This window comes from Mirounga leonina, unplaced genomic scaffold (genome assembly GCF_011800145.1).
Source record: "Mirounga leonina isolate KUSES-001 unplaced genomic scaffold, KU_Mleo_1.0 Mir_151, whole genome shotgun sequence".
NCBI classification, from domain to species: Eukaryota; Metazoa; Chordata; class Mammalia; order Carnivora; family Phocidae; genus Mirounga; species Mirounga leonina.
This window is the reverse complement of record NW_023270377.1, coordinates 61,109,572-61,131,792: the sequence shown is the minus strand read 5'-3', so window position 1 is coordinate 61,131,792 and position 22,221 is coordinate 61,109,572. Positions and strand designations below refer to the sequence as shown.

Sequence of the window (22,221 nt, the reverse complement as noted above, 5' to 3'; positions counted from 1 at the left end):
TTAATGTTCCCATATAACATTTATAAATGAATATTTAATATTTTAAATTAGTAAACTATAAATGAGCTTCCTTCTTTTTCAGCTGGAAGAGTTGTCTTTGAATTATTTTCTGATGTGTGCCCCAAAACATGCGAGAACTTTCGTTGTCTTTGTACAGGTTTGTTGACATTTTTAGTTGGCCTAATAGTAGTCCCATTTGACTATGGTTTTAATTTTTTATTTAACATATTTTAATTTTCTTCAGATTATGTACCATTGACCAAGATGTGAAAGTAATATTTATTTATTTATTTAGAGCGTGAGCGGGGATGGGGGGGCAGAGGGAGAGAGAGAGAGAGAGACTCTTAAGCAGCAGAGCCCAATGGGGGGGTCAGTCCCATGACCCTGAGATCCTGACCTGAGCCAAAACCAAGAGTCGGATACTTAGCTGAGTGAGCCACCCAGTCACCCCATGAAAGTAATTTTTAGAAATACTCCTTGTAATGGGCTTTTATCTGAGATTGATTTCTAAATTTCTACACTCTCCAGAAAAACATGGGTGGTTTTTAAGTGAATTTAAAAAAAAAAATTGCAAGTTTTATAGATTAAACACATCTACATAGTTTAAAAGAGGTGTATTTTACAGAGAATAGTTTTCATCATTAATTTTGCTTTAATACTGCTTCCTTGATTTTCTTTCTACTAAATGGCCTACTAATTTTTTTCTCTGTAGGTGAAAAGGGGACAGGGAAATCAACTCAGAAGCCATTACATTATAAGAGTTGTCTTTTTCACAGAGTTGTCAAAGATTTTATGGTTCAAGGTGGTGACTTCAGTGAAGGTAAGAAAATCATGTATGCTTTGTTAAGTATCCTAGATCTAAAGTTAGACAAGTATCTAGAAATACTCAAATAGACAAAAAGAAGGAAGCACATAGGAAATAATTTTTCTTTGGATACATGAAGTAATTTCAGAAATTTGATTCTGGATAAAAAACACCATTCATCTCTTAGTAACCTATCCGTATATGTGTTTCGTCTTGTCAAAACTAGTAATCCTTAACTACAATGTAGGTTTTCCTATACTTTTATTTATTTTCTGTTTTTTTTTTTAAGATTTTTATTTATTTGTGGGGGGGGGGCGCACAAGCAGGGGGAGAGCACAAGCAGGGGGAGCGGCAGGCAGAGGGAGAAGCAGGCTCCCCGCTGAGCAAGTCCAGTGCGAGACTTGATCCCAGGACGCTGGGATCATGACCTGAACCTAAGGCAGATGCTTAACTGCAGGCGCCCCTAGTTTTTACCTATACTTTTAAATTGTAAAAACAAACTATTTTTAAAGATGATTTGAAAAAAATCTAATTTTTATTCAAAGATCTACATAATCATTAGAATCTGAATGTTCTTTTTTCTCACATACCTTAATAGGCTTTGTCACATTTTTGCTGTTGTATCGAAGGGGAAAGAAAGTAATTTGGGATCTTGTCAATATTGAGTTTAAATTAGTATCTTTTATGATATGCTGTGAACCTTTGAGTATTTTTGATTCAAAGTCATTTGAGCATCTACTTTGTAATAAGTATTTTATTTAGGGCGTAACTTGGAACAGATTACTGTCGAGAGTTTGAGTCTCATGTTTTTCTTTCTTAGGAAATGGACGAGGAGGGGAATCTATTTATGGAGGATTTTTTGAAGGTAAAGATATTTACATATACTTTGTATTTTTAATGTTTTCTATATTATCTTATTTATCTCTATTGAATCAATAGGATTGTTAAACAGTATACTAATATCCAACTACATTCAGTGAATCTGAAAGTTAATTTTCTTGTGAAAAATTTTATGTAATTTTTCTTATAGAGGTAGGATTTTTTGTGTGTTTAGGACATTAATACATCATGTTATCTGAAGGGTTTCAATGATCTGTAATAAACTCTTGGAATTATAGTGCTAGAATGGGAACTTCCATAGCTTAATCTTAATTTTTATTAAGAGATTTAGCAGTGTTTCATAGTAACAATATCCACATGTACTTAGTGGGTCCATTTTCTATGCACTTTAAAAAAAAAATCTCTTTAATATATTAAACTTTGGCTATAATGTTTTTCTCAACTTTAAGTTTTCTCTTGGGAATTTTTTATTGATGTGAAGATCATTTGAAAGACTATAAACATGTGAATGTGGAAATAATTTTATATTTCCCATCTTTCACATTAGGGATTAAGTGAAATTTTGTTTCACATTCCACTTGCGTTCTCATATTCTAATCCAAGATTGGAAAGCAAGATACTCTACAATAAATGATGCTATGGCAGAGATTAAGTTAATGAGTGCCTCTCTGTGTTTAAAATAGGATACGTGCCTTTTTGTGCTCAGAAATGAAACAGATGAAATGTAAAAATCCTATCTGGTTTCTTTCTCTTGCTTTTTAAGGAACATTTTATTTTTTCCTTGAATAATCAAAGAAAGTTGTGTTGTTTTTTAAAAAAAAATATAAAAGACAAATGCAAATGGAAAGAAAGGGGGTTGTTAATAGTATTTGGATTTATAGCAAGGGATTGAAAATTAGAAATATTTTAATCTAAAAAGATGGGAGAGGGAGTTGGTTAATATTTGATTTCTTTTTACCTTTTATCTAAATTTTGTCTGGTGCTAAAGAGCGCATATGAACAAAAGAGATGAAGAGTGAAAATGAAACTTTTTTGGAGGTTATACCTGTAATGTAACTGAAAACTTTGCTTTTCTATAGATGAGAGTTTTGCTGTTAAACACAACAAAGAATTTCTCTTGTCTATGGCCAACAGAGGGAAGGATACAAATGGTTCACAATTCTTCATGTAAGTATGTATGCCGTGATTATTTAAAATATGCCTTTTTTGGTGTGTCATTTCTCACTGATCACTAATAGGGGGATCCATAAAGGGGAAATTTTTTGAAGGAAGGAGAACAATGAATTGTTGAAGAGAGCAAAATTGTTGAAAGAAAATTGAACTGTATTGCTAAAGTTTCAAAATGATGAAGACTTGTCAAAAGGGCACAGGAGCCAGCCTGAAGGGGTGAGGTTCCCACTGGCCAAATTAGAACAATTTGAGCATCAAAATAAATAATGATAGTGTCAGACTATCAAATAAAATAGAAACCCAGGAGCCCATATAGGTATGAGTAATAAATGAATAAATAACAAGGGAGAAGGAAAAGCTTGTTCCTTAGTAGAATGTCAGCTAGTAATGTAAAAGGAATGATAGAAAAGTCACCATTTTGCATTCATCTCAGTAATGATTGATTGAGGAAAGAATTATCTATTTAGAGGGTAAATTTAATAATAAACAGGATATTTACAGAGTATCTCCTTATAAATTACTTGATTACAAAGAGTAAAATACAATTGATCCTCATTATTAAGAGACTCTATATTTGTGAATTTATGTACTCCCTAACATTTGTTTATAGCCCCAAAGTCAGTACTGTTAATCCTTTCCAATTCTGACCCCCAAAAAATTTTGACCAGGCTCTTGTCAACAATGCATATTTTTGGGGTGCCTGGGTGGCTCAGTCGTTGGGCGTCTGCCTTCAGCTCGGGTGGTGGTCTCGGGGTCCTGAGATCGAGCCTTGCATCGGGCTCCCTGCTCGGCGGGAGCCCTGCTTCTCCCTCCCCCACACCCCCTGCTTGTGTTCCCTTTGTCGCTGTGTCTTTCTCTGTCAAATAAATAAATAAAATCTTAAAAAAAAAAAAATTAGGGCGCCTGGGTGGCTCAGTTGGTTAAGCGACTGCCTTTGGATCAGGTCATGATCCTGGAGTCCCGGGATCGCGTCCCACATCGGGCTCCCTGCTAAGCAGGGAGTCTGCTTCTCCCTCTGACCCTCTGCCCTCTCATGTGCTCTCTCTCTCATTCTCTCTGTCTCAAATAAATAAATAAAATCTTTAAAAAAATAAATAAATAAAAATAAAAAAATAAAAAAAATTTAAAACAATGCATATTTTTTATCATGTCCTATGGATACAGATTTGGTCTCCTCTTCATTAGCCTTAAACTCTCCCCTCAAGAGGAACTTAATCAGTAAGCACCATATAGATTATTCTAGTGTTTTACTGTTCCATATTTGTAACTCCCTTCTTTAACAATGAGAAACTTGGCTCCCATTATCTTCAAAATTTCTACCTATTTGCTGAATCCTAGAATAAAAAATCACCGTTCTATACTGCTATGAAAAGTAACCTACTAACTAGAGTTACTGTTTATAGTTATTTTTGGTTTTAGATTGAGGATATGTAGTTAAAATAACTGTTTAAAAGTGACTTGGGCAACTGGGTGGCTCAGTCATTAAGCGTCTGCCTTCAGCTTAGGTCATGGTCCCAGTGTCCTGGGATCGAGCTTCGCGTTGGGCTCCCTGCTCGGCGGGAAGCCTGCTTCTCCCTCTCCCACTACCCCTGCTTGTGTTCCCTCTCTAGCTATGTCTCTCTTTCAAGTGGATAAAATAAAATCTAAAAAAAAATAAATAAAAATAAAAGTGACTTGGGTTAGTACATTTTGGTGTGAATTTTGTGTGGTTTTGTGACTCAAAATATGTTAGGTTCATTTGTTTATGATTATATTTTGTTCTCTCACCTTATTTTGATTTGTTTTTTGAGTTTTTGGCTTTGTGTTTGTTTATAAAACATTGTGTGATTCAAAAAGAATGCCTCTGAAAGTATCACTCCCACCTAACTCTTCACCTCCATTGACATTCCCCATTTTTTCATCCCATTTCCACCCATCCATTTTAGTAACCAGCCTCATTAGATTCTGGTTTATCTTCCTGTATTTTTTTTTAAGATTTTATTTATTTATTTGAGAGAGAATGAGTGGTGGGGAGGGGCAGAAGTGGGGAAAGAGAATGAGAGAGAAGCAGACTCCCTGCTGAGTGGGGAGCCCAATGAAGGGCTCCATCCCAGGACCTGGATATCATAATCTGAGCTGCAGGCAAACCTTTAACCAACTGAGCCACACAGGCACCCCTTCCTGTATTTCTTTTTTATAAAAATAAGCACAGATAATATATTTTTTCTTATTTTCCTTTCTTACATGGTAGATAGCATATACTATATACAATGTTTTGCTCTTTTCACTTAGCAGTATATCCTGGAAATCGCTCCATATCAGTTCATAGAGATCCTTTTCATTTGTTTTTGCAGCTGCATAATGTGTGAATATACTCTAGTTCATTCAACCAGTTGCCTATGTGGGGATTTTTCTGATTATTTAAATGAAAACAATTTATATCATGTTGGTTGTAGAAAAAGAACACAGATAAAAAGAAGAAAAACATTCCCATCCCCAGGGTATCTTTCTCGGCAATAAAAATGTAAGCTAAATGTTGCATATAGGGATGTCTGGATGACTCAGTTGGTTAAGCGTCTGCCTTCGGCTTAGGTCATGATCCCAGGGTTCTGGGATCAAGTTCTGCATCGGGCTCCTTGCTCAGCGGGGAGCCTGCTGCTCCCCATGCTGTGCTCTTTCTCTCTGACAAATAAAAAAAATTTTTTTTTTAAAGATTTTTATTTATTTATTTGACAGAGAGAGAGATAGAGAGAGCAGGAACACAAGCAGGGGGAGTGGGAGAGGGAGAAGCAGGCTTCTTGCCGAGCAGGGAGCCCGATGTGGGACTCGATCGCAGGACCCTGGGATCATGACCCGAGCCGAAGGCAGACGCTTAACGACTGAGCCACCCAGGCGCCCGACAAATAAAAATCTTAAATAAATAAATGTTGCATATACTGTTTGATCAACTTTTGGATACAGTATAAATCTCTGCACATCACGAAGTATTAATTAACATTTTAATAGCTATATGTGAATCCATTGTTTGAATGTATTTTGCTTTATTTAATTTTTAAACATTTGACTTGCTTTTTGGTTTTCACACTGCTTCAGTGAACATTGTTGTACCTGTTTGATGCATTTTTAATTATTTTACATAAGCTGCTAAGAGTTTACTTAGTGAAATGTTTACACATTGTTTTTTTGAAGATTTTATTTATTTGAGAGAGAACACAAGCAAAGAGGAGGGGCCCGAAGGAGAGGGAGAAGCCGATCCCCCCCCTTCCCCCGCTGAGCAGGGAACGTGACGGGGGCTCGATCCCAGAATGCTAGGATCATGACCCAAGCTGAAGGCAGACGTTTAACGGACTGAGCCCCCCCAGGTGCCCCTGTTTACACATTTTTAAGCCTTTCCATGTATATTGCTACTGTACTCAGATATCAGCAGTATGTAAAGTGCCAGTATCACCAGATTCTCAACAACACTTAAGTGTTATCGTTTGTTTTCCTTTTTTTAAGGAAAAGCCTTCCTGTGCTAACCAAAACCTCTCTGTTAAGTTTATGTAATCCTTCATGTATATATATATATTTTTAAAGATTTTATTTATTTATTTGAGAGAGAGAATGAGATAGAGAGAGCATGAGAGGGGGGAGGGTCAGAGGGAGAAGCAGACTCCCTGCCGAGCAGGGAGCCCGATGCGGGACCCGATCCCGGGACTCCAGGGTCATGACCTGAGCCGAAGGCAGTCGCTTAACCAACTGAGCCACCCAGGCGCCCTCATGTATATTTTCAGAATCTTCCCTCTATATGTTGATTTTTCCTTATCTCTTAATTTGTAGGTTGCCCTTCTTTAATTTCTGTTTTATTGTTTTTAAAGGAGAAAACTTCAGTTTTTAATCTTAAATTATTTTTTATTGTGGCAACGTATGTGATATAAAATTTGCCATTTTAACCATTTTTAAGTGTATAATTTAATGGTATTGATTATATTCACAATACTATGGAGCTGTTACCATTGTATCCAAAACTATTTCATTGTCCCAGAAACTAACCCATTTCTTTTTACCCTTAGCCCCTGGTAACCTCTATTTTCTGTCTTTATGAACTTGCCTGTTCTAGATATACAAGCAGAATCATACAATATTTGTCCTTCTGTTTCGAGCTTATTTTATTTAGCCTGTTTTCAAGGTTCAGCCGTGTTGCATGTATCAGAACTTTGTTCCTTTTTATGGCTGAATATACTCCATTATATATAATGTACATACTACATTTAGTTTAGTGGACATTTGGGTTGTTTCCACCTTTTGGCTATGATGAATAGTGCTGCAGTAAACTTTGGCATACCCATATTTGTTTGAGTCCCTTCTCAATTTTAGGTATATACATAAAAATGGAATTGCTGGATCATATGGTAATTCTATATTTAGTTCTCTGAGGAGCCACTAAACTGTTTTCCACAGTGGTTGAATCATTTTACATTCCTACCAGCACTATACAAGAGTTCTAGGGGTTTTGTTTTGTTTTGTTTTGTTTTTAAAGATTTTATTTATTCAACAGATAGCACAAGCAGGCAGAGTGGTAGGCAGAGGGAGAGGGAGAAGCAGGCTCTCTGCTGAGCAGGGAGCTGGACGTGGGGCTCGATCCCAGGACCCCAGGATCATGACCTGAGCCGAAGGCAGCTGCTTAACCGACTGAGCCACCCAGGAGCCCCCAAGAGTTCTAGTTTTTCTACTCATCAGTACATTTTTTTTCTTTTTCTTACCAATCTGAGAATGACCATGAAAACAGAGGAGTATTGGTTTAGGGGTTTCAGGTAAATTCTAGTGAGCAAGTGAACTTGGCAAATACAGTATCTGAGGCAAAGACTGACTAAATCTGGATGCAAGTTATATATATACATTGAATGTAATCTGTAATACAAATACATGTATCGTATACACATAGGGTTTTACATCTCTAGATGGTTTAAGCGAGTTCAGGTGAGCATAGCTGTTAGAGACAGAAAACAATAATAGGTTAGTTTTAAAAGCAAGATGATCTTGTAAAAATACATGTACATGTTTGAACTTTTTTCATTAGTGTGTGGGCTTTAACCAAAGGTTAGCTTAAATTGTGTTCCTTCTTCCAAATTTCTAATGCCTTTTTTGATTAGATTCTTTAAAATAACAAATTATATATAGTGCCCATCTTCAGTCTGTTACAGCAGTGTGTCTTCATAGCTACTCAGATACCAGTTTTCTTAACTATAGGGGTTTAAGATTGGTGTGGAGTGGAAAAAGGATTTTAAAAAATTACTTCATTTGTTGGACGTTCGCTTACTTTGAGTTTGGTCCAAAGTTTTTTGCTTGTTTGTTTGTTTTAAGATTTTATTTCTTTATTTGACAGCACAAGCGGGGGGAACAGCAGAGGGAGAAGCAGGACCCTGGGATCATGACCTGAGCCAAAGGCAGATGCTTAACCAGCTGAGCCACCCAGGCGTCCTGAGTTTTGTCCCAAGTTTTAATCCAGATCTCTTTCTTCATTGTGAAGTTTCCTTGTTTATCAGGGGTAAAAAGCTCAAAAGTCTTTAGGTCTTAGGCAAGTAACATAAGCAAATAAAGCCTGCTGGGATAAGAATCTACACTATTAATCCCTGTATTAAAAAGACAGGGATAATCAGCCTGACCCATTATTGCCACATGCCAGGGGCCACACCTTCCAGCTTTCCAGTAAAGGTCTGAAATCTGGATTTTTATCTTAAAGTATCCAAAGTTTTGAATCTTGGCAGCTAACTGAAAATTTTATAAACAATAAGGACCATTTCTTTTCTGGTCCAACAGAACATGTATGAGGGCCATCTGAATATTATCCACAGGGAGTACGTTTCAAGATCCCCTAATGAATGCCTAAAACTACAGATAAAAGTTTAATTTATAAATTAGGGATGGTAAGAGATTAATAGCAATAGTAATAAAATAAAACAATTATAATAATACACTGTAACAAAGGTTACATGAATGTGGTCTCTGAAAATATCTTACTGTACTCATCCTTCTTGTGATGAAGTGAGATGATAAAATGCCTACCTGATGAAAAGAAGTGAGGGGTGCCTGGGTGGCTCAGTCGGTTAAGTGTCTGCCTTCAGCTCAGGTCATGATCCTGGGGTCCTGGGATCGAGCTCCACATCAGGCTCCCTGCTCAGCGGGTAACCTGCTTCTCCCTCTCCCGTGGCCTGCGTCTCCCCCGGCCTGCCTCTCCCCCTGCTTGTGCTCTGTCAGATAAATAAATTAAAAAAAAATTTTTTTAAGATTTTATTTATTTATTTGAGAGAGACAGCGAGAGAGGGAACACAAGCAGGGGGTGAGGGAGAAGCAGGATTCCCACTGAGCAGGGAGCCTGATGCGGGGCTCGATCCCAGGACCCTGGGATCATGACCTGAGCTGAAGGCAGACACTTAACTGAGCCACCCAGGCACTGCAAAGAAGTAAAATCTTTAAAAAAAATGAAGTGAGGTGACTAACAGGCATTGTGACGTAGTATTAGGCTCCTATTGAACTGACAGTGTGTGAGATGGAGGATTATCTGCTTCTGGACTGCGATTGACTGCAATTGACTGTGGGTGACTGAAACAGTGGAAAGCAAAACCATGGATAGGGGATTGACCTATGCTTTAACTGTTTAAAATGTTAAGATTGAAAAACACTATTGTTAAACCTATGAACTGATAGAATCTTTTGATAAATTATGGTCTGTCCATACAATAGAATATTATACAACCATAGAACTTTATACACCTATGAATATTCAGTAAGAACCCAGTCACATGCAAGAAACATAGATGGATAGAAATGACACCAAAATGTCAACTTTAATTACATGTAAAATTTCAAGAATGAGTAGGTATTAGTTTTATGATCAGAATAAGTTTTTGAAATATGTAAAAAGCATCTTGCATTATTTCTGTCTACTTAAGGTTAATGTAGTAAGATTCTATTATGTTAAAATAGCATGTGATTTCTTTGCAACTTTATTTCCAATGCAGTTATTTTCTTTTCCTTTTTAGAGCTGCTAACTTTGTTTTTCTCTTACTTTGTTTTTATTCCATCTGATGACTTCCAAAGAACAACGAAGCCAACTCCTCATTTAGATGGGTAAAGATTATTTTAATTTATTTTATGACCATTTTAAATTAATGTTAAAATTAAAAGCTGTTATTTGATCATCTTATAATTGACTCTTTAGGCATCATGTTGTTTTTGGGCAAGTGATATCTGGTCAAGAAGTTGTGAGAGAGATAGAAAACCAGAAAACAGATGCAGCTAGCAAACCATTTGCTGAGGTGCGGATACTCAGTTGTGGAGAGCTAATTCCCAAATCTAAAGGTAAGAACAAGTGCATATTTCTGATAATGCTTATGTATACAGAACAAGCAGAGACATTCTAAATAGTTGGCTTGAAATTTATATTAATGTGAATATAAATATGAGGCATTTGTGTTTTCTAAAAGTGTTTTATCTTCATACTTTGTTCATTTACCATGGAATCACTTAATTTTCTTGTTATTTGCTATAATTTATCCTTCCACTTTTTTTTTGTTTTGTTTTGTTTTAATGGTAGTTGTCTAAATAGCATGGTAAATAAATACTCTTCTAGAGAAAGACGCAGCGAGGGGGAAGATGACAATTGAAGAGAATAACATAGACTATGAAACTGGGAATAAATTATTTTCCTTTCGTGCACTCCTGAGATTCAGAAGCATCTGGCATATTTGAGAAACTTCTTAGACCAAAAGTTTTGAAGTTAACATGACCAGTAGTTTGATATATTATCTGAATGGTAAGAACTTTGTTTTAAGTGAATATTTTAAGTGTTTATATAAGTGAAATATGTAACTGCTACCATTTATTAGATATTGGGTCTGTTATTCTAAAAGTATAGGGTGAGATTACCTGTGGAGAAAACAATAAAATAATAAATAGACTCTGTTTTTCCCATTCTAACTTGTCTAGGGAATAATAATACCAATACTTAGTTTTTCATGTTTAACATATATGAGAGTCATCTATAATCTTTTCTGATCCTCACAATAACACTGTAGTATTTCCCCCATTTTACAGATGAAAATAGTCAAGGAGATTAAGTTATTTACCACATCAGGGGGCTAAGCTTCAAACCCAAGCTTGATGGCTCCAGATCTAGACTTTTTTCTATTATGTATTGCTGACTCATTAAAGTCTTTAACATTCCTTTCAGAATTGCCATAAGTAGAACATTCTGTTCTCAAGTTTTAGGCATACTGATTTCTTTGTGTCATTTAGAAATATACACATTTGTGGAGCGCCTGGGTGGCTCAGTTGTTAAGCGTCTGCCTTTGGCTCAGGTCATGATCCCAGGGTCCTGGGATTAAGCCCCACGTCGGGCTCCCTGCTCGGCAGGAAGCCTGTTTCTCCCTCTCCAGCTTCCCCTGCTTGTGTTCCCTCTCCTGCTGTCTCTCTCTGTCAAATAAATAAATACAAAATCTTAAAAAAAAAAATACATTTGTTTTGTTTTAATTTAATTTAATTTTTTTTTTTTTAAGATTTTATTTATTTAAGAGAGAGAGAGAGCATGAGAAGGGGGAGGGTCAGAGGGAGAAGCAGGCTCCCTGTCAAGCAGGGAGCCCGATGCAGGGCTCGATCCCGGGTCTCCAGGATCATGACCTGAGCCGAAGACAGTCGCTTAACCAACTGAGCCACCCAGGCGCCCTGTTTTGTTTTAATTTTAAAAGACCCAGGATGTTCATAAAGAAGGCTTATTTTTAATTTTCTGTTTCTTTATTCTCCTTTGATTCCGATGACTTCATTTTCTTCTCTGTCATATCAAACATATACCTTGTAAACCATTGCAGGAATATGCTGCAGCTCATAATGGGAGTGTTTATATAACTTCTTGGTGTTCATGAGCCTGGCTCTCTGTCTATATGTACAAGCAACAGGTATAATGTATGTGTTGTGTTTGTGAGGATCCAGTAAAGAATGAGGTGTTACTGAATAACTTTTATTTTTTAAAAAATGAAAAATTAAAATGCAATCTGTGTTAATGTCTGCAAGTTTTAGACCTTGGCTCCGTTGCTTAGTTCCTCAAAGTGTTGTTAGTACAATTGGAACATTTTCGTTTAAGGCGTTATTTCTTCCCATATCGTCTAGGAAATCTATCTTTTATTCTCTACTAAAAATTAGGGGTTTTTTTCTTATATTTTGTGGTCTATAAGGTCTTGTGTGTTAGAATCTGTTCTCTGCTTATAAAAGTTAAGGATACTGTGGTTTATATATTTGGAAAGAAATAGCGGTAATAAAAAGATACACCTTTTAAACCATAAGCAGTTATCATAGATTCTCTAGTAAATTTGGTGTAAAGATTCTTTTGGTAATAAAATGTCAGTGTTTGAATATTTGCTGAAAGAATGAGAAAGTGAATGAATGTCACTATATTTTATTATTTATGTCTTTATTTTTTAAAAGATTTTATTTATTTACTTGACAAAGATAGCACAAGTAGGCAGAGCAGCAGGCAGAGTGAGAGGGAGAAGCAGGCTCCCTGCTGAGGAAGGAGCCTGACTCAGGACTCGATCCCAGGACCATGGGATTATGACCTGAACCGAAGGCAGCCGCATAACCGACTGAGCCGCCCAGGCACCCCTATTTATGTCTTTATAACATATTTTCACTTAACAGAGATAAATGCTAATTTTGCCTATGCCATTATGACAAGAAGTTGTGCTGAAAATTGATGTAGCATCTTACTGTGCTAAGGAAGCATACCTTGCCCTTACCAGTTTCAGCAGTTTGGTGGGGGAGGGACATTTGGCCCTTTATTAGTGTCTGCCCAGGAGTTCCTGAAAAGGTCAGATTTGTTTTGAGTGATAACTTCCATGCCTATTCTGTTCTGGACCGTACTGTGGAAATATGAAAAGATCTTTATATTCAAGGTCACATAGTTCAGAACCTATGACCTTTATTTACCATTCAGAACATTCGTCAGAATGGATTTTGTAATGCATCTATATAATCTTTTTTCTAGGCAGAGCTGGGTCTCACATCGAGTTTATGTTTTATGGCCTCCTTACCGTTTCAAATTGGAAACGGTCAAAAAGTTTTGTGTAACACGGTGGTGTTCATCATCATTATATTTAAAACCTTGTTTGAGAGATTTACACCCCAGTTTAAAAAGAAATAAATACAGAATCTTTCTTTTCTTTTTCTAACTTCCTGAAAGAAAACAAAAAGACTTCTGAAGAATTCTGACTGTCTGGGCCCACCTGTATATGGTCTTGGTGAGTCTGGGCAATCTTCTTGGGCCTTTCTCCCTTTGCTGTTGCAAGATTGGAAATTCTGCTTTTTGTAGCCACTTGAATGTGCCTGAGAAGGTTCATAGTCAAGCAGAAGAACCTTCCAAAAGATGCAGAAATGGAACACTGGAGGCTAATGAAAACTGCATTTCTGTAGAGGCTGTCATGGGGCAGAGTGGAGGATAGAACACAGACCACCAGAGAGTGAAACCACTACCTTGGTCAAGATACTCAACTGGTTTTTCAGGAGTTGGCATGACTTCAGGTCATGGTCTTTTCAGAGTTTGCTAGAGGTGTACTTTGACCATGCAACAAGAAACAGGGCCATTGCTATATTACAGAAACAAAGTGCTGAGTTGTGGCAACAGGACAATAAATAGATAGTTATATGAGCAGAAATTTTGCATATTATGTGGGTAGGAAACATTGCCTGGCAATATGCAAAGAACAGAGCAAGGAAAGCAGCTAGTGAATCTTGTACTCAGGAGATGGTAAAGAACACCAGAGACTCATTTGTATAGCAACAGGATCCCATTCATTGCCCTTAATCTGGAATTAGGAGCAGTGGTGATGGCACTTCTAATGGAAAATAGTGAGATGTTAAACTTAGAAACTGATTAGAAGATAAGACCAGTAATATGAAATGAGAATATCTAAGGGAGACCTGTTTTAGGAGTAGTTCTGTTCTTTATTTCTGTTCTGTTCTTTAATCTTACTTGATGGTGCCCTAGAAATTTCCTTTAATATAAAGGTTTCACATGAAATTCATTGGTGTAAAATCTGTAGATCTCAAATAAAAATGAATAAGGCAGCATTTTTTTCACCTGAGATTTTTACAAGCAAAATGTTCTGGAGCTTTTTTTTTTTTTTAACTTTAATATCATACTAGTAAAGTCAATACCTAATTAATAGATTACACTACATCCTATCCCAGCCCTCAAAAAGGTCTATGAATAGGTTTGGGAAATTCTTTGACCTGATGATAAGCAAACTACATAATCTAAAAAAATTATCCAGAAATGGCCCCAAAGTTGAAAGTGTTACTCCTCGTAATTCCTTTTCATCCATTATGAATTTTAATTTGCCTTGTCGTTTTGCTTTTAGTAATGTTTAATTTGACCTTAAGGATACCTACATGTTTCTAACAGATACTTTGGAACAGATTGTGTGTAAGTGGTTAGGCAAGTATAGGAGGATTTTTTGCGGGATGGAAACCATTATTATCATACTTGGAAGTTTTAAAATATCTACAATTTTTAACTTTTTATTATTTTTTTAAGATTTTATTTGAGAGAGTGAGCGAGAGAGAGCATGAGTGTGGGGAGAGGGGTGGAGGGAGAGGGAGAAGTAGACTCCCCACTAAGCAGGGACCCTGACTTGGGGCTCCATCCCAGGACCCCAGGATCATGACCTGAGCTGAAGGAAGCTGCTTAACCAACTGAGCCACCCAGGCACCCCAGTATCTACAGTTTTTGGGTTTTTTTTGGTAAAGATTTTATTTATTTATTTGACACAAAGAGACACAGCGAGAGAGGGAACACAAGCAGGGGGAGTGGGAGAGGGAGAAGTAGACACCCTGCTGAGCAGGGAGCCCGACGTGGGGCTCTATCCCAGGACCCTGGGATCATGACCTGAGCCAAAGGCAGATGCTTAACGACTGAGCCACCCAGGTGCCCCTCTACAATTTTTTTAAATTTAATATATTCATTTGCTTTAATATTTAGAGGCCAAAAAAGATAGTCAGTGAAGTCTCCTTCCTGTCTCTGCCCATCAGTTTTCATTCCCACATTTTGTATATCATTCTAAATGTATGTGAATTTTGGTCAAATTCCTAAAATGGAATTAATAGATTACAGGGGATAAATTCCTAAAAATGGAATTAATAGATTATAGGGGTCATGCATTTGTAATTTTGATAGACACTGCCATTGAACACAAAATTAATTACCCTTATATACTTTGCAAAGCCATGTATTGTCAAACTCTTTAATCTTTGTCAGCCTAATAATAGGTGGGATTTTTTTTTCAGCTGATTTTAATTGGCATTTCTCTAAGGTGTTTGATACTAGCATCTTATTTTTTTTAAGATTTATTTATTTTTAGCATGAAAATGGGGGAAGGGGCAGAGGGAGAGAATCTTCAAGCGGACTCCAAGCTCCATCTCACGACCCTGGGATCATGACATGAGCCAAAACCAAGAGTTGGGACACTTAACCGACTGAGGCACCCAGGCGCCCCTAGCATCTTTTAATTTAAGAATCATTTATAGTTATATGAACTGATTGTTCCTTTATCCCATATCTTTTACCCATTCTTGTTTTTTCTTTCTGAAATTCCAAGCCACTTTCTATTATTTCCTTTCTCTTTAGAGAAATTCCTTTAGCCATTTGATTGATTTTAATTGCCAGTGTAATTTAATTTAATTTAATCCAGTGTAATTAACATACAACATTCTCTTAGTTTTAGATGTACAGTATAATGCTTCAACAATTCTATACATTACTCAGTGCTCATCATGATAAGTGTACTCTTAATCCTTTTCACCTATTTCACCCCCTCCACCGCCCCCCCCAATTCTGATAACCATCAGTTCTCTAAAAGAGAGTTCGTTTGTTTTGTTTCTTAAATTCCACAAGAGTGAAATTACATGGTATTTGTCTTTCACTGACTGACTTATTTACTTAGTATTATATCCTATAGATCCATCTGTGTTGTTGCAAATGACAAGATTTCGTTGTTTTTTATGGCTGAGTAATACTCCATTGTATATATGCCACATTTTTGTCCATTTATCTATCAGTGGACACTTAGGCTGCTTCCATAATTTCACTATTTTAAATAATGCTGCAATAAACAGGGGTGTATATATCTTTTCAAATTAGTGTTTTGTATTTTGTCAGTAAATACCCAGTAGTGGAGTTACTGGATCATGTGATAATGCTATTTTTAATTTTTTGAGGAACCGCCGTACTGTTTTCCAGAGTGGCTGCAACTGTTTGCATTCTCACCAACAGTACATGAGAGTTCTTTTTTCTCCACATGCTCATCAACACTCGTTTCTTGTGTTTTTGATTTTAGTCATTGTGACAGGTCCGAAGTGATACTTCATTGTGGTTTTAATTTGCATTTCCCTGATGATGAGTGGTGTTGAGCAGCTTTTCATTTGTCTTGGCCATCTGGATGTCTTCTTTGGAGAAATGTCTATTCATGTCTTCTGCCCAATTTTAATTGGATTATTTGGGTTTTTGGTGTTGAGTTGTATAAGTTCTTCATATGTTTTGGAAACTAACCCTTTATCGGATATGTCATTTGCAAATACCTTCTCCCATTCAGTTAGTTGTCTTTTAGTTTTGTTGATTGTTTCCTTTGCTGTGCAGAAGCTTTATATTTTGATGTAGTCTGAATAGTTTATTATATTAATAGCTTTATATTACCTTTATATTTTGATGTAGTCTAAATAGTTTTTTTGTTTCCCTTGCCTCTGGAGACATACCTAGAAAAAAGATGCTGCAGCTAATGTCAGAGAAATGACTGCTTGTGCTCTCTTCTAGGATTTTTATGGTTTCAGAACTCATATTTAGATCCTTAATCCATTTTGAGTTTATTTTTGTGTATGGTGTTAGAAAGTGGTCTGGTTTCATTCTTTTACGTGTTGCTGTCCAGTTTTCCCAATGCCATTTGTTGAAGAGACTGTCTTTTACCTGTTGTATATTCTTGCCTCCTTTGTTATAGGTTAATTGACCATATAATCATGGGTTTATTTCTGAACTGTCTATTCTGTTCTGTTGATCTCTGTGTCTTTTTGGGGGCCAGTACTGTACTGTTTTTTTTTGTTTGTTTTTTTGTTTGTTTGTTTTTTTATTTATTTGAGAGACAGAGGATGAGAGACAGAGAGCATGAGAGGGAGAAGCAGATCCCCCGCCGAGCAGGGAGCCCGATGCGGGACCCGATCCCGGGACTCCAGGATCATGACCTGAGCCGAAGGCAGTCGCTTAACCAACTGAGCCACCCAGGCGCCCCGTACTGTTTTTTTTTATTATTTTTATTTTTTATTGTTATGTTAATCCCCATACATTACATCATTAGTTTTAGATGTAGTGTTCCATGATTCATTGTTTGTGCATAACACCCAGTGCTCCATGCAGAACGTGCCCTCCTCAATACCCATCACCAGGCTAACCCATCTTCCCACCCCCCTCCCCTCTAGAACCCTCAGTTTGTTTTTCAGAGTCCATCATCTCTCATGGTTATACTGTTTTGATTACTACAGCTTTGTAGTGTATCTTGAAATTTTGGGATTGTGATACTTTCAGTTTTGTCCTTTTTCAAGATTGCTTTGACTATTAGGATCTTTTGTGGTTCCATACAGATTTTAGGATTGTTTTTCCAGTTCTGTGAAAAATGTTCTTGGTATTTCAATAGGATTTGCATTAAATCTGTAGATTGTTTTGGTAGTATGGACATTTTAACATCTGTTCTTCCAAACCGTGAGTATGGAATATCTTTCCATTTGTGTCATCTTCAATTTCTTTCATCAATGTTTTATAGTTTCAGAGTGCAGGTCTTTTACCTCCTTGACTATAATCTACTCATTCTTTTTTTTTTTTTTAAGCTTTTATTTATTCATTTGACAGAGACACAGCGAGAGAGGGAACACTAGCAGGGGGAGGGGGAGAGGGAGAAGCAGGCTTCCCGCTGAGGAGGGAGCCCGATGCGGGGCTCGATCCCAGGACCCTGGGATGATGACCTGAGCTGAAGGCAGATGCTTAACGACTGAGGCACCCAGGCGCCCCTCATCTACTCATTCTTAAATTACACCTATAAAGGGACTGTTTGTTCAGTGCTTATTAGCATTTTGTGAGTACAGATATTAATCCCCACTATTCCTACTCCTCTGAAATCTTTTTTTTTTAAACATTCTTTTTTTTTTTTTTTAAGATTTTATTTATTTATTTGAGAGAGAGAATGAGATAGAGAGAGCATGAGAGGGGGGAGGGTCAGAGGGAGAAGCAGACTCCCTGCTGAGCAGGGAGCCCGATGCGGAACTCGATCCCGGGACTCCAGGATCATGACCTGAGCTGAAGGCAGTTGCTTAACCAACTGAGCCACCCAGGCGCCCCCTACTCCTATGAAATCTTAATGTAGTATAGTCAGTTCTGCTATACTGTTTGTTTTGAAAACAGGCTTTTGTTTTATTCAATTGGTATATTAGAAAACAATTTGAACATAATACCTTTTTCACCTTTGTTTATACATGATCTTGTTTAGAAGAAACATAAAGTGAATGCAGAAAATTACACCCAGGGTAACAGCTTCACAGGAATACACAAAAATTACACATTACACACACCTTAAACATCAACTAAACTATCACAGTTATTTACTTGTGTTATAAGTCACACTTAAGCACAATCTACTGCTGAAACCTTCCATCTGATTTTAGATTACCCTTCCACTACTTTACAGTAACTCACAAGTTATAGCCCCCTAATATTTATTGCCACAGGTGAACCCTAGGTTTTTTTCAAAGTAAAGTGCCACATTTATTGTTGTATTTATGTATTAACCATTTAATGTGTGTAAAACTCTGCTGCCATTTTTATTAGTTTCCTGTACTTTTTTTTTATGTTATTGATGAAGTTTTTGGGTTTTGCACCTTTTTCCCATTTTTCCCATAAGCCATGTAGTTTTTATTGTGTAATTTTTCATACACAGCATAGTGATTTATAGGAATACATATGTTGTGTAACAGTGGAACTGACTTCTTGAAAGCCTTTCTACTTTTGTGTTTCTTTTATTTTTTTTTACTTTTGTGTTTATTAACCATACTCACTTTAAATCCTTATACAATTTATAGTCAGTTTCTAGAAAATTTACTAAAGTGTATATTTTCTGATGCTGTTTGCTATTGAATGCACACTTGTTGGTCTTATTTTCCAAATAGATTCTAAACTCTGAGGGAAGGTGCATATCTTTTAAGTTTACTATGGAACTTGCCCATATACTCTACATCCTGCCTTCATGTTACATACTTATCTATAAACTGTTTACTTTAGTATTATATGTACTATATACTATCTATATATTACTCAAACATACAGTTGACCCTTGCACACGGGTTTGAGCTGCACGAGTCTACTTATACATGGATTTTTTTTAAAATATATAAAAACAGTGTAGTACTGTAAATGTATTTTTCATCCTTATGATTTTCTTAATATTTTTTCTCTCACTTATTTTAAGAATACAGTATATAGGGGCGCCTGGGTGGCTCAGTTGAGTAAGCATCCAACTCTTGATTTTGGCTCAGGTCATGATCTCAGGGTTGAGAGATTGAGGCCCATACCTAAAGACTCCGTGCTTGGCGTAGAGCCTGCTACAGTTGCTCGCTCTCTCTCTCTCTCCCCCCTCTCTCCCTCCCTCCACCCCTCTGCCCCCCCCCCCGTCTCTCTCTCCGCCTCTCCTTCTCTCTAAAAAGGTAAAATAAAATAAAATACAGTATATAATCCATATAAACCTACAAAAATATGTGTTGCTTGACTATAATTATTGGTAAGGTTTCTGGTCAACAGTAGGCTATTAGCAGTTAAGTTTTTGTGGAGTCAAAAATTACACATGGATTTTTGACTGCAAGGGTGTGGTCATCTGTATTTGTTGATCTGAGAAGGATAAAGTTTCAGTTAGATTCACAATGTGCATAAATCATATTTTTAAATTTAGTTTAACACAGATTTTGAGACTCAGGATATATTCTATTAGAACTAACTCTCTGTCTCTATCTCACTCTCTCCCTTGCTCTCAAATAAATAAAATATTTTTTAAAAAGTGATATGTGAACTAAATTATGGTCATTTGAAATGTATTTAATACATTTGGTGGGGAGGGCGCCTGGGTGGCTCAGTTGTTGAGCGTCTGCCTTCGGCTTGGGTCATGATCCCGGAGTCCCGGGATCGAGTCCCACATCGGGCTCCTTGCTTGGCGGGGGGCCTGCTTCTCCCTCTCCCACTCCCCCTGCTTGTGTTCCTGTTCTCGCTATCTCTCTCTCTGTCAAATAAATAAATAAATAATTAAAAAAAATACATTTGGTGGGGAGATTAGGCTTGTTAAAGAAGCAAACTGCAGTGTATTTACCCTGGGAAAGAATCTCAATGCAAAATAAATATAAGTTGGAACTGGTAAATAAAGCTTTGTTAATCTGGTAAATCATGGTAATCAAGTAAAGCATTACTGTGTTTATGTGAATTATTTTGCTTGCCTATTTTGTGATCTCATATTTAGAGTTATTCATTATGAATTTATTCCTTCAGTTTAAGTTTGATTACCTCCTACCCACCCACCCATCTCTTAGGTTTGTAGTATATATAAGTGGATGTTTCAGTTTGTATATGTTTACATACCCATTCTGTGCCTCAACCGACAACATTGGGCTTGGGTTCAGATTAACAGTTGGACTCATGAGACAAAATACAAAATAGACTTTACTCAGCACTAAGTTTATTTTCCTTTAGGAAAGGATTCAGGACAGGAACAGCATAGTTTGTACAGCAACAACATAGTAGAGATCTCATGATTTCTAGGCAGAGCTTGCATACGTCCCAGGCATCTCACTTTTGTTATGTTCATGACCCTGAGGAACATGGCTGTGTGATGAAGCCTTTACCTCAGGTCCCTTCACCTTTTTTTTTTTTCTCTCCTCCCCCCTGCCTTCACCTTTTATACCTTATTCCCATTCTCCAGTGCAGCAGCATCTTACTGGTACTGGAAAAACAGTCTTGGTGTGGTGAACTGCAAGTCCTGGGTAAAGTACATAGTAACTTCAGCCAGATTGTCATTTATTTTTTAATTAGTACACTCCTATAAATTCTGAGCTAAGAGTTTCAAGAATGATTTGGCCAACTGCCAGAACCTCAGGTGCTCCTGAGGCTAAAGGAAAGGCTATAAACCAGCTGTTAACCCTTTCAATTAAGGTCTGTAATCAACCAACAGTCAGTCCAAAGATGTATTTTCTTTGTGCTCTGATTTTTTTTTTTATCATGGAAAATACTAACATATACAGAAGTGGTCAAAGTAGTATAACCAAACAATAGTGTTCATTACGCAGCTTCAACAATTAAGTCATGGCCAGTATCATTTTACCTATATCCTGGCCAGTTCTCCCTTTCTTGTTGTTTTGAAGCGAATTCTAGGCATGACATTTTATTGATAAATATTTCATTATTGGTCTAAAAAACGATTCCTTTAAGAAAACTAATATCATAATTGTGTACACACATGTATATTCCTAAATATTCCTGTCAGTGTTCCAATTTCTAATTGTTTCATTAATGTAATTTTTTTAATGTTTTAATTTGAATCCAAGTAAGGTTCAGACATTGGGTTTGTGAGATTTTTTTGATATTGTTTTAAATAGATTTCCGGTACCATCTCTTTTATTTCCTTGAGATTTATTTGTTGAACAAGCTAGGTCATTTGTCCTGTAGTGTTTTCCATTATTACAGACATTAGATTATACTGATTGCATCTTTGTTATGTAATGTGTTCTTTTTTGCCTCTATTTCATATGACTTTGTAGTTAGGTCTAGAAAGTTGATCAGATGCAGTTTGGATGGGTGGATGGATGGATGGATGGATGGATTTATTTGACAAGAGCAAGTGTCATATACGAAAAGTAGTTTTTGTGCTCTGCAGCAGTTCTTGGTGTCAGTGCCTCATTATGAGTTGCAAAATGATGATATCCTAATCATCATTTCTGCTTCATTTATTCCTGAATACTTTTGATAAAAGAGCATTTTCCTTTCATTTACTGTTTGGTTAGCCTGTGGGTACAGTTTGTATAAGGAAAAGCAGGTAATTTCTTTATATTTTATTTACCAATATCATTATGAACTGATGAATTCTAATATATATGAACTGATGAATTCTAATATATTTGATGTGTTCCAGTTTATTATACTTATCCATATATCAGTGTTGTCACATCTTTGGCCTGATTTCTCTTTAAGTCCACCATAGTTTGAATTAGAATACCTTTAGATGAGTCAGGCTCTATTCAGTTTGTCTTATCTTTCCCCAATTCCTGTTGTATCATACCTGGTTAATTTCACTTATTTATATTTGTTGCCTGGTCCTTAAAGCATTTGA

At 36.7% G+C, this 22,221-nt stretch overlaps 1 protein-coding gene across 5 annotated transcripts in view; it reads left to right on the top strand.

The window, feature by feature from the left end:
• Positions 1-22,221, top strand: part of PPIG (peptidylprolyl isomerase G) — a 54,658-nt gene that overhangs the window by 18,022 nt on the left and 14,415 nt on the right. For all 5 annotated transcript variants that reach the window (XM_035007821.1, XM_035007816.1, XM_035007819.1 and 2 more), the window contains 6 exons: positions 83-157; positions 713-820; positions 1,626-1,670; positions 2,725-2,812; positions 9,875-9,904; positions 9,996-10,135. In XM_035007821.1, the coding sequence (XP_034863712.1) occupies positions 83-157; positions 713-820; positions 1,626-1,670; positions 2,725-2,812; positions 9,875-9,904; positions 9,996-10,135 (486 nt within the window). The remainder of the gene's footprint in view (positions 1-82; positions 158-712; positions 821-1,625; positions 1,671-2,724; positions 2,813-9,874; positions 9,905-9,995; positions 10,136-22,221) is intronic.